At 40.9% G+C, this 12,544-nt stretch overlaps 1 protein-coding gene across 2 annotated transcripts; it reads right to left on the bottom strand.

The window, feature by feature from the left end:
* Positions 1 to 908: 908 nt before the first annotated feature.
* LOC308100722 (peroxisomal N(1)-acetyl-spermine/spermidine oxidase-like) lies at positions 909 to 12,431 on the bottom strand. Of its 2 annotated transcripts, none has more exons than XM_080449793.1 (10): positions 12,199 to 12,431; positions 10,344 to 10,520; positions 9,486 to 9,616; positions 8,278 to 8,465; positions 6,992 to 7,173; positions 5,876 to 6,045; positions 4,936 to 5,021; positions 4,108 to 4,220; positions 3,851 to 4,005; positions 909 to 2,148 (listed from the first exon to the last, which is right to left on the bottom strand). In XM_080449793.1, exons 1-10 carry the CDS (start codon positions 12,359 to 12,361, stop codon positions 2,002 to 2,004), a joined length of 1,512 nt encoding a protein of 503 aa, XP_080305919.1. In that variant the 5' UTR covers positions 12,362 to 12,431; the 3' UTR covers positions 909 to 2,001. The 2 variants fall into 2 exon arrangements, with proteins under 2 accessions (XP_080305919.1, XP_080305920.1); XM_080449794.1 differs by having other exon boundaries at positions 909 to 2,145.
* Positions 12,432 to 12,544: the final 113 nt, after the last annotated feature.

The raw sequence follows: 12,544 nt of genomic DNA, 5'->3' as shown, positions 1-12,544 counted from the left end.
AACATCGGCTATTTGAAAAAATAATATTGAAGAAAATGTGGAATATTAAAAAAATATATATTTTTAACAACACAAAGCTGGCACGGGGGTCCCTAATATAAATTCATTTCAGATGGGGTCTGCAGACAAATACTTGAGTCCTAGATTTGACAATGTTTGAGAACCATTGGTTTAAACAACATCAGGAAACAAGCCCAAATAAGCAACTACACTTTAGAAACAAGCCCAAAAAAACACAACCCACAACTAATCTATATCTAATTTACAAGCAACTTTAAAAAAAAAAGCAACCCAAAGTTGCCTATAATAAGCAGACATGGCAACACTGCACACCGTGCTCAAGTTAGTGCATCGCTGTTTACAGACCGACCTGAAACGGGTTTAGAAATACCGTTCCGCAGCGTATAGTAGTGTCCTTGAGAGCTGTGTCCCCCTTCCCCCTAGTGGTGGAAAAATTACATTTTTTACAGAAGTATCAATACTGAAATGTAGAAATACTCTGTTACAAGTTAAAGTCTGGAATTCAAAATGTACTTGAGTAAAAGTACAAAAGTATTTAAATGTACAAATTGTACTTAAAAGTACCAAAAGTAGAAAGTACTCATTATGCCATTACACAATGTTTGTTTTTTTTCCAAATGTATAAATTGTATAAAAATCATTTGAAAATAGCCAATCTAAAAGCTCACAATGCATCGCAATGCAAGTGGTTAATGTATGTTTTGTAATATAAGTAAATAAATAAATAAAAAAATATATATTTGCCTCTGAGATGTAGTGGAGTAGAACTTAAAGTACTGAAAACTGGAAATACTCCAGTAAAGTAAAAAATACCCCAAAATTGTACTCAAGTACAATACTTCAGTAGTTACTTTACACCACCTCCCACCAACAAACACAACAATTCATGAACTTTTATGCAGCGTTTTATTAAAATTTACTGACACTGTAAAAATCTAAGTAGAAAAGAGTACTGTAAGTAAGAAAATGAATTTGAGATCACTCTTGTAGTCTGTATGAATGATCTACAACATTATTATGGACGGATTTGGGTCAGATTACTTTGAAATAGTAGTCACTCAATACAAATTACATGGCTTTTTTTTACGAGTAACGATAATCCCTTGGATTACAAAACAATTGAAATGGAATCGGAATACTTTTGGATCATTGCACATTATCAAACACTGAAAACATTACACTTTACATAAAAAATATATTATTTTCTCTTTGAACATCTCAAAGCCTTTTCAATGCAAATACAACACATTTATCCAGTAGCATTATGAGGATAATATGACTTAACACATCGGGTGGCAGCGTTTTATTAAAACAGATTACGCTGAGTGCCAGGGATCTCACCGTTTGTTACGCTGTGCCGTTTATAGCTGTTATAGCTATAGTCCACGGCGAGCACCCACACGCAAACAATGGACGCGTGCACGACGATCGATGGTCCTGGCTAACGCTTGGAACAAAAACATCTCTCACGCGAGTCGCCATTACGGAGTAATCGCCCATCGAAAATGACTCGTTTTCCCCAATGTAAAAAGTAAAGGAGATACAGAGGTTTTTATCAAGGAGATAGAACGGGAGCGGACGGGGAGCCATGTTTTTTGGCACAGTGATCCATCTGTCCCTTCCTTCTCAGAGTCACCGTGGGTGATTCCAGAGCTGCGCTAGCCCCTCCCCCTTGTGGAAAAAAACGAAAAACGTTTTTTACCGTGTTCGGCACCTAAGCGCTACTCTCTGAAAACACGTTTTTGTACCGTGTTTGGCACCCGATGTGTTAATATGATGTAAATTATGACATAATATGACGTAAATGTGGGTTTAGGGCTGATAAACCTTGTAAGTCGGACACACTTTTTCAACTTACTTATAGTGCAAGATCGGCATTAAATGCCATGAACATTAATTAGTCAAACTACAACAGGGCTGAGTGATTAGACCACTGCAAGAGTTATTTTTTTGTATTATAAGTATAGTGAGTGGTTTTGTTTAAAGTTTTGATTTGGTCTTGATGTTAGAGTAGTGAGAGATGAGCCGGTCAGCTTCCCTCCAGCCAGAGAGCAGAGCTCCATGGACAGTGGAGAAGTAGCATGGATGAGTGGCCTCTCCAGCAAACAGCACCTGGAAGGGATGCTGCTACAACAACAACAACACAGGAAACAACAAGTATTTAACACAATATTTCTTCATGGTACTCACGCAGTGTGTGTGTGTGTGTGTGTGTGTGTGTGTGTGTGTGTGTGTGTGTGTGTGTGTGTGTGTGTGTGTGTGTGTGTGATGTGTCGTTCATGATCGATTCGTTCAAAAGAACTGGTTCATTTGCCGTGAACGTTCACTTTCTGAAACTGTTACGTTCACACGCGACGAAAAAAAAACGCTCCCGCGATGGTGTTTAACACACATTATAAAACATACATTAACCACTTTAGCCCTATTTTATTGTAGATCGGCTATTTTCAAATATGTTAGTGCTTTCCCTTTTGGTACTTTAAGTGTATTTTGATGCCAATACTTTTGTACTTTTACTCGAGTGTATTTTGAACACTAGAAAATAGCGCTACTGAGCGAGAACGTGAACGAATCATCTGAACGAATCATTGCCGTGAACGTGAACAAAATCGTTCGTTCACTGAAATGAACTTTTTTTCCCACCACTAGTGTGTGTGTGTGTGTGTTTTAATATTAAGTAGGCATATGCAATGCCAGTTGGTACCACAAGGTGGTGCACGGCTTCCTTTTGTTTTGCTGTTCTTCTCAGTGTGTACTATATACCTGGGGCCCTATCTTAGGCACCGCCTTACACTTTATCCCTAAACTTCTTTGCCAGTTTTTCACTATTTTGAAAAACATTTTCAAATAGTTCAAATAGCTCACAACGTGTCGATGTAGATCGGCTAGTTGAACGATTTTAAACTGTTTTTAAAAAATAGTAAAAAATAGCTAATAAGTTTAAGGATAAAGGGTAAGGCGGCACACAAGACAGGGCCCCTGATGTCACTTCCAATATTATACACAGTAGTATGTCGGCGCGCAGAGTAAACACTGTGGTATCATGTTCCTGCCATGTATTAAATATGTTAGTGCCGTGTCCACTCCTGTTCGACGTCGCTATTGAACCATTGGCCATTGCAGTCCTCACATAACGGGTATAGTTAGGGGCGGCTTTGAGCAGCGGACATCCCTTTATGCGGATGATTTACTTTTGTATATTTCCGATATATCCACGTCTATTCCGGCAGCGCTCGACATTTTTACCTCATTTGGCCTTATTTCAGGTTATAAGCTGAACTTGGATAAAAGTGAATTACTCCCGTTAAATGCAGCAGCACGTAACTACCCACGGCATAACTTCCCATTCAAAATAGCTATGCATGGTTTTAAATATCTTGGTATTCAAATCACAAACAACTTTGAGGATTTATTCAAATTACATTTTGGTACTTTACGGACTCGTTTCCAGGAGGATTTTGAGCGATGGTCATTATTGCCATTGTCCCTTGCTGCACGCATTAACTGTGTCAAGATGAATTCTCTCCCAAAATTCTCTTATCTTGTTCAGTGCCTGCCCATCTTTCTTCCCCTTTCTTTTTTTGATAAGATTGATAGCTTAGTTTCACAATTTATTTGGAATAAAAAAGTTCCTAGGATCAGTAAAACTTTATTACAAATAGTGCCGTGAGACCAGGCTTGATATGGTCGATGTTTACATTATAGGCTGCTAAATAAACCAGCTGTGTTGACGATATATATATCTGTGGTCTGTCATTTACATGGACCAACTGTTGGACCTATGCCAGTCTTCTGCTCCTGTTCCCATCACATTACAGTGTGTGTGTACCTGAGAATCAGCCCCCTTGGTGGGGAGAGGTTCTGCCAGGTTCTGCAGGTCCTGCGCTGAGCAGCCGGTTCCTGGGTAAGTGTAGGAACCACAGGTCCAGGGGTCGTGGAACCATTGGGAGCGGAGGACTCTCCTCGGGGTGAGGATGGGGTTTCCTAAAAACACACAGTTTTTATACAAACCGTACTGTCTTAAATGCACACAGACAGTTAACAACTCAACACAAATCAGGGGGTTAGATAGACGTTTAGGCTGACCTGTGAACCGGCGAACGAGTTGTGTGACAGAGTGAGTGACTTCCTGTTCAGACAGCGTCTCCATGTACTCTGACTCGTGTCCAGCAATCCACCCACACAGGACATGGCCGTACCTGAGAGGAGAAAAAACAAACAAAACAAAAAGCATTAACTCTCTCAGTGCCACGCCCCGACATATCCCGAGTTTTTCCCGAGTACCCTCAGTGCCAGCACGAGAAATCCCGAGTTTTTACTTTTGACTGTGGTCGCGTTATTCTGTTTATTTTTCATGATCACTTTCGCTTCCTGACTACATCAGACTCACCCGGAACTGGATGTAAAAAAAAAAAAATCATTTCCGGGTCACGTTGTTTTTCTCCGGTGATTTTCGGCCAGAATAGGGAAAGTCACGGTTTTTCACACGGTATAAAAAGCGAACGGAGAGGTCCACGTCTACTCTCTTTGGTCTGGGTGACGATCAGTCATCGTAGTCGTGTATCGCATCGTAATTTAGCGCGATCAACGATTGTCGAAAATGTCAACATCCGGTTCTGACCGGATATGACGTGAGCCTGTTTGGGAGGGGGCGAGTGAGCCAGCGAGATCATCAATGTGTCGATTTGTTGCTCTCTACTGGTAGAACTGTATTATGGGTTTAAAACCCCAATCAGATCATTTATTTGAATGAAAAATTACAAAATTACAAAATAAAATAAAACGCTAATTCCTGGCAGTTTGGGAGTACTTTATGAAAATACTCTTGGCACTGAAAGAGTTAAGTATTACATTGTTGTAGTGTTGTAGTCTGTACGTGAATTTCTCAAGAAGAAAATGATACAATGTTGTTACCTTTCAGTGGGCTTGAGCACCGTGAAACCAAACAGCTTCTTTATCCAAGACCTTTGTAGATCTGGCACCTGATCCACCATATCCACCTGGAAGCAGTTGAAATGGGAGTGTTTGTGTCCATAATATGCAGTGATAGTGTGCAATCAATAAACTTTCTCCGTGAGGTCACAATGCTAGAAATATGCAAGAACTGGTTATTGTGAACACAGCTTTCCTGGACTCATTCATAAAATGTGTTTCTTTCAAGGTTACTTCGCCGTACGCCAAATAGTGAAAATCTACAAGTTCACGTTTTTTGAAAATTCTTTAAAATATTATAAATGAGATAAAATTCTAAGACATTTTGGGAAATCTTTGAAAATGTAACCTATAACGGGCCTGACCAAAATAGGAACACCAGGTAGAACGTGGTCAAGGTCCAGGATGATGGACTGTAATATTTAACCCATTAAGACCTGAGGCCAATTGTACAAAATGTCTAATAAATCCTAACAGTTTTTTGAAAAAAACATATGTTGCTACATCACTGGTTCTCAAACTTTTTCATGCCAAGGACCCCAAAATTATATGTATTTGGCCGCGGACCATCTCAAAATGTTTTGCTCCAGGGACCCCCAGAAGCAAAGAATAGAGTTAAAAATGTTCGCTTTAAACAATATATATTCAAAGATTTTCACATATTTTCACGATTTTTCATAAATAGCAGATCTACAAACTCGTAGCGCGGCACTCGGTGCCGCGCTATGAGCTTGTAGATCTGCTATTTTTGAATAGCCAAAGTGTAAAAGAATGCTTTTTAGCTCAAATCAAAAAATAACACAGATGCGTTCCAGGTCTTAATGGGTCAAGGTCCAGGATGATGTACTGTATAATATGTGTAATATTTAAGGTTAATGAGAGCCTGTCAACATCGTGTACGTCTGTGTTCATGGTTCCACACCTCATCCTCCCACAAGAGGTAGATGACCTCACAGTCCTCATCCCACCATGGAGACTCAAACTCCACATAGATCTTGTTGTTGGTTCCAAAACCCATCCTCTGGACAGAGTGCAGTTTGTGTAAAGGCAGAGCAGGACTGAACAGAGTGGAATGGTGTTTCTTTAGGTATCCTGATAGAATACAATATACACACACATAGTTAAATTCAGGTTAACATGCCACAGGAGCTGAGTTAATGTTGTCCGAGAAATATTGCCCAACAACTAAACTTTGTACTGAGATGTCATATACTGTATACAGTAGATGCCTGAAGATATGATTCATTAACACTGAACCTTGATACACAAGTTCATATCAGGTCTTCGTACTGCAATGGGAAAACCAACTGTGTGGTGTGTGTGTGTGTCTGCCTAGCTTTCCAATGCCTACATTACATCTATTAACACATTAAAACCTGTAACGCATTTGTGTAACCACTTTAACCATTATTGGCTAATAAAAAATAGCAGATCTACAAGCTCATAGCACGGAACCGAGTGCCGCGCTATAAGCTTGTAGATCTGCTATTTTTTTCCAATCATGACATTTTTGCAAATCTTTATATATATATATTCTTTTTAAAGCGAACATTTTTAACTCAAATATTTGCTTCTGGGGGGTACCTCGAACAACATATTTTGAGATGGGGGTCCGCGGCTAAATACATATCATTTTGGGGGTCCTTGACATGAAAAAGTTTGAGAATCACTGATTATACTTATTTGAAACTGTCAGGATTTAGAAGACATTTGTAGAATCCCCCCAGAAGCAAATATTTGAGTTACAAATGTTCACTTTAAATATATATATATTCAAAGATTTGCACAAATGTTCATGATTTTTTTTTTTTAAATAGCAGATCTACAAGCTCATAGCACGGCACTCTGTGCCGCGCTATGAGCTTGTAGATCTGCTATTTTTGAATAGCCCAAAGTATAAAATAATGGTTATAAAGTAGTTAAAATTTTAAATGACACATGCTTTCCCGGTCTTGTTGGCTCAATTAATTTCACATTTTCAAGCGCTCTGGTGAAAAACCGATCAAAATCATATCAAATCCAAGGTGCAGAAGTTTACCCAGAGGCACGGTAACAATCACATGGTCAGCAGTGATCCTCTCTCCATCGTCACACTGAACGCTCACAGGGCGTTCTCCTTCCTCTGTGCTATTCCAGTGAACACAACGCACAGGTCTGCTGTAAGACGTCATCCCTCTGGGGAGCTCTGACATCAAGCTCTTCACTACGCCTTCATAGCCTCTGGAAGAGAAATAAAGCTCTTCACTACACCTTCATAGCCTCTGTGAGAGAGATAAAGCTCTTCACTACACCTTCATAGCCTCTGTGAGAGAAATAAAGTTCTTCACTACACCTTCATAGCCTCTGGAAGAGAAATAAAGCTCTTCACTACACCTTCATAGCCTCTATAAGAGAAATAAAGCTCTTCACTACACCTTCATAGCCTCTGGAAGGGAAATAAAGCTCTTCACTACACCTTCATAGCCTCTGGAAGAGAAATAAAGCTCTTCACTACACCTTCATAGCCTCTGGAAGAGAAATAAAGCTCTTCACTACACCTTCATAGCCTCTGGAAGAGAAATAAAGCTCTTCACTACACCTTCATAGCCTCTGGAAGAGAAATAAAGCTCTTCACTACACCTTCATAGCCTCTGGAAGAGAAATAAAGCTCTGAAAAGAGAAACAATCTGTAACTGCATCATTCTGTGTGTGGACGGTCGGACAGACAGACAGACAGACAGACAGACAGACAGACAGACAGACAGACAGACAGACAGACAGACAGACAGACAGACAGACAGACAGACAGACAGACAGACAGACAGACAGACAGACAGACAGACAAACAAACATACATTAATATACACATTCTATAAATAGTCATGAATGCTTTTGCAGATGGATTAGATTATGAGCGCGTCCGTAGCTGAGTGGATAGAGAGGCCGTCTAGGAATAGGAAGGTTTGTCTATGTGTCTAAGTGTCCCTGAGCAAGACACTAAAACAAAAAGGCAGCCACTGCTCCTGATAGTTATGATGGGTAAATGCACGGGGGCAAATACTATGTATGGGGCAAATGTACTGTAGTAAATATCCTAACAACTAAAGGGAACACAATTATAAGATTATAGGGATTAGAGATTAAATCATTATAAACAGACGCAGTCTGTTTAATCATCATAAACAGACCCAAACATGTGGTCATCAATACACAATGTCATCATCAATGTGTGTGTGTGTGTGTGTGTGTGTGTGTGTGTGTGTGTGTGTGTGTGTGTGTGTGTGTGTGTGTGTGTGTGTGTGTGTGTGTGTCCAAGCATGGCAGGTGTGTGTACTGTGTACTAACTTTGGGAAGGTGCAGTCCAGTCCAGGCAGACACTTGTACATCCCGTAGCCCCCCAGCCCCACCGCGTCCATGGAGTGACTTCCATTGACGCAGCACTCCACCTTCAGCAGGGTGCTCATCAGACACAGCCTGAGGTCCCTGACGGAGGCTCCTTCATCTGCCCACTGCTCTGCTGCCCGCTGTGAGGCCTACATGTACACATCAACACATTTATTTCACACACACTATGGCTTAGTGTCAAAAGGAGCGCTTATAGCACCCTGCCACGCGAACGGCCTTATCCCATGTTGTTGGAGCGCAAGGGGGCGGGTGGGGAGAGAGTCAACGCACTGAAGTCAAGGCACAGACTACTGTGTTGTTGACGGACAACGGATGCACGCTTAGGAGAAACGACAAAAATAAAACCTGGCAAAACAGTTGCGTGCATTAGCGCAAGATGAGGATAAAGGAAACATTCAGTCTAAATGTCCAGTTTGCTAATTCACAACTGCTACTACTACTTTTGTATTTGAAACTTTAAATTTCTCTAAATATTATAAACTTTCAGGACAGCCTAAGTACAAATATCATTTATGAAAAGGCTACTATAGGCTAAAGTCATTATTCAGTCCGACGTCACTTTTTTGAACATTTAGACTGAATGTTTCCTTTATCCTCATCTTGCGCTAATGCACGCAACTGTTTTGCCAGGTTTTATTTTTGTTGTTTCTCATAAGCGTGCATCCGTTGTCCGTCAACAACACAGTAGTCTGTGCCTTGACTTCAGTGCGTTGACTCTCTCCCCATACTGACCTACCGACGGAGGTGTTTTGTATAAAGTATAGTTTTGGACCGTGTCGGAAGCGCGCCGTCTCAAGCAAACTGGACCCACAAGAGCCACCCTTGAGCGAGCTAAAGCGAACGAGTTGCCGTGCCGAACGTTGCGACGTTCGCTTGAGCCTACTCAGCGCCGTGCGAGTTATGTACCGATAGGCACATAATCATAAATCATGCTGTGGGGAGAGCTCTGCCCCCGGGTAGGTCAGCAATCTCACCAATCAATAGTCTGATTAAACGTGGGTACTGTAGGTCAGTATCTCACCTACTTAGACCATTCAATCATCTGATTACACATGATAATAATGTCCCATTCAGTGCATTGATAGCATCCGAAGCCGGTGACCAGGGGCTTATCTCTTTAATAACGGACAACATGCAGCCAGATGTACCTGTGACCGTATAAAATCTCCCACACTGGGCCATGGTTCATGGTTCTTATCGTGATAGTCCCCACTTTCATCCAGCAGGTCATTAAACATTCCCACTGCAGGATAAGTGTCTTCATAACTCAGCTTCCGACCTGCATACAGTGGTGGAAAAAGTATTTAAATTCTTTACTTAAGTAAAAGTACCAATACTGCAATATAAAAATACTCTGTTACAAGTAAAAGTCCAGAATAATAATAAAAAAATACTTGAGTAAAAGTATAAAAGTATTGGCATCAAAGTGTACTTAAAGTACCAAAAGTTAAAGTACTAAATATTTGAAAATAGCCGATCTACAAGCTCACAACGCGTCGCGATGCGACGCGTTGTGAGCTTGTAGATCTGCTATTTTCAACTAGCCTATGTATAAAATAGGGCTGAAGTGGTTAATGTATGTTTCATTGTATCATAATTTATATCTGAAAAGTAACTAAAGTTTTCAAATAAATGTAGTGGAGTAAAAGTACAATATTTGCCTCTGAGATGTAGTGGAGTAGAAGAAAAAGTATTGGAAATTGGAAATACTCAAGTAAAGTACAAATACCTCAAATTTTTACTTAAGTACAGTACTTAAGTAAATGTACTTAGTTACTTTACACCGCTGCCTGCATATAACACATAACACACAGAATTATAATCTGGAGTTTATGTTCAGCCCCGGCCGAGCACATCAACTCTATAATATCTGATCAATAATTGCATCATGACGACAGACAGGCGGGTAGTGACATACCTGTAGTTTAGCCATTACATAACACTCATAAACATAACAGTAACAGTACAGAGTCAGGATGATGACATGTTAATGTGTGACCTCTGACCTGAACTGCTGAACCAGTTGGAGAGCCATGGAGGATGACCTTTGATCTCTATGGCCTGGTTCTCTGGGGTCAGAGCCTCTGGTTCCAGGAGGTCATACTGACGGGCAACACGGAACACTGGGTTCTCCTCACTTGGTCCATGGATCCAGTTAGCACCGATCTCAATGATGTTGTTACCTAGAGAAAAAAAACACAACAATGAACCAGACGTTAATGTAAATGTACATTTAAAACGGTTTTTAAAAAGGTTTGAGAACCGTACTGGTCTATTCCCAGGCTGGAGAGATGCTGTAACTACCTATTGTGAAAATAATCACCACTTTTATGTCTTGTTAAATATATGCTGTTAATCAGAATAATGCAAACATAGAATAATTCATATCAATGACAATGATTAAGTATAAAGTCTGGCAGTCTACAGAGAAAGGCGTTATAAAAATAAGTTACTGGGTGTCTTTGTCTGGGTGTTGTTCCATTATTCTGGGTTTATTTACCAGTTGATCAAAAAGACACGTGTGACACCTCTGATCTACACTACAGTGACATATTGTATTTATGTAATAATACCTGTGCATCAACTCTATAGATATCATATGAAATAGCCTTAGATCAATACTATCGTAGATATATTTTATCGATTTTGAAGATTTACGAGAGTCTTAGCTCCAAACATGTACAAATGCAAAATATAAGGTGCTTACCCGCTTGCCCTAGCCATGGTTCACATGACGCTTGTATACAAGCGTCATGGTACCGAGTCCCCCTGGTCTAAAGTTGTGTTCGATTTTTTCACATTGCCATCTCTCACATAAACATAAACGTTCAGATTTCAAATATAAAGTGCTTACCACCGAGCCACGGATGTTACAAGGCGATGCGGACCGCGATGAGTACCCGTATCTCCCGTATTGTTCAATAAAAAGCATTTTAATCCCATCGCCGGCCATTTTCTCCAAATTGTCTCCGATACTTTCAATCATGCGACACTAATGGTTGGGAGGTGTATTGCACTCTGATACATTACAAAAAAAAAAAAAAAAAAAAAAAAATGGCCGGCGATGGGATTAAAATGCTTTTTATTGAACAATACGGGAGATACGGGTACGCATCGCGGTCCGCATCGCCTTGTAACATCCGTGGCTCGGTGGTAAGCACTTTATATTTGAAATCTGAACGTTTATGTTTATGTGAGAGATGGCAATGTGAAAAAATCGAACACAACTTTAGACCAGGGGGACTTGGCACCATGACTGTCATGGTATGACAGTCATGTTTCAGGGCTACCGCTTGCCCCAAATGTTAACTAGGGGTGCGTTCGGATATTGCACACCGGAGCGCACTCGCCTATTAGTTTGTATTGGCCAGTGCGCTCAGTGCTGTATTTCCGAACGCACCCTAGGTGTCCGGAGTATTTTTGCAATGTATTAGTCCATATGTTTCAACAAAGAAGTGTTTTAATCCCGTCTGTGGCCGATTCTGTCGGAAGTTCCCAATGGGCGGTAGTGACGGGGCGCATCCGGTGAAACCCGGAATTACACTAAATGTAAACAGGAAGTAAACGAGGGTGAAAAAATGGCGTTCGGCCACAGACGGGATTAAAACACTTCTTTGTTGAAAGATATGGATTATTACATTAAACTACTACCCCGTAGAAGTAGTTAACACTTGGGGCTTTGAGGTAAGCACCTTTATTTTCAATTTGTACACGTTTGGAGTGTCTACGGGGCATATTGCAGAAAGTCCAGGTCTCCATGGGGCGTGAACCCTACAACTCTCGTAGATTGAAGACGTCAGAATCATAAATACGTCTACGAGGGTTGTATACTACAGCTAGGGCTGTTATAAGGTCTCTCACCCATCCGTCCCGTCCTGACTCTTCCTCCGCTCCTCTCCGTAGCCTCTAGGATCCGGACGTTCTTAAAGCCATGTTTAACGAGTCTCTGCGCCGCTCCGATCCCTGATATACCACATCCTATGATCACTATGAGAGAGTCTAGACCCCCCGCTGGAGACCCCATGGCTCTGGAGCACTGACACTAAAGATACTTGGACACGTTGGAACTGGACACACAGTGGACACAGAGTTCACTTCAGTCTGTCTTTAAACAACACGGAAGATGTGGGACTGATTCCAGCAGTGTTGCCAGATATTGGGAGAGAAATAAGCAACTAGGTCTATGAAAACAAGCCCCAAAGAAGTG

The sequence above is a fragment of the Gymnoscopelus braueri genome (assembly GCF_963280865.1).
Source record: "Gymnoscopelus braueri genome assembly, chromosome: 14".
Lineage (NCBI taxonomy): Eukaryota > Metazoa > Chordata > Actinopteri > Myctophiformes > Myctophidae > Gymnoscopelus > Gymnoscopelus braueri.
Note: the sequence above shows the minus strand (reverse complement) of the source record. Positions and strands in the feature narration are given on the sequence as shown.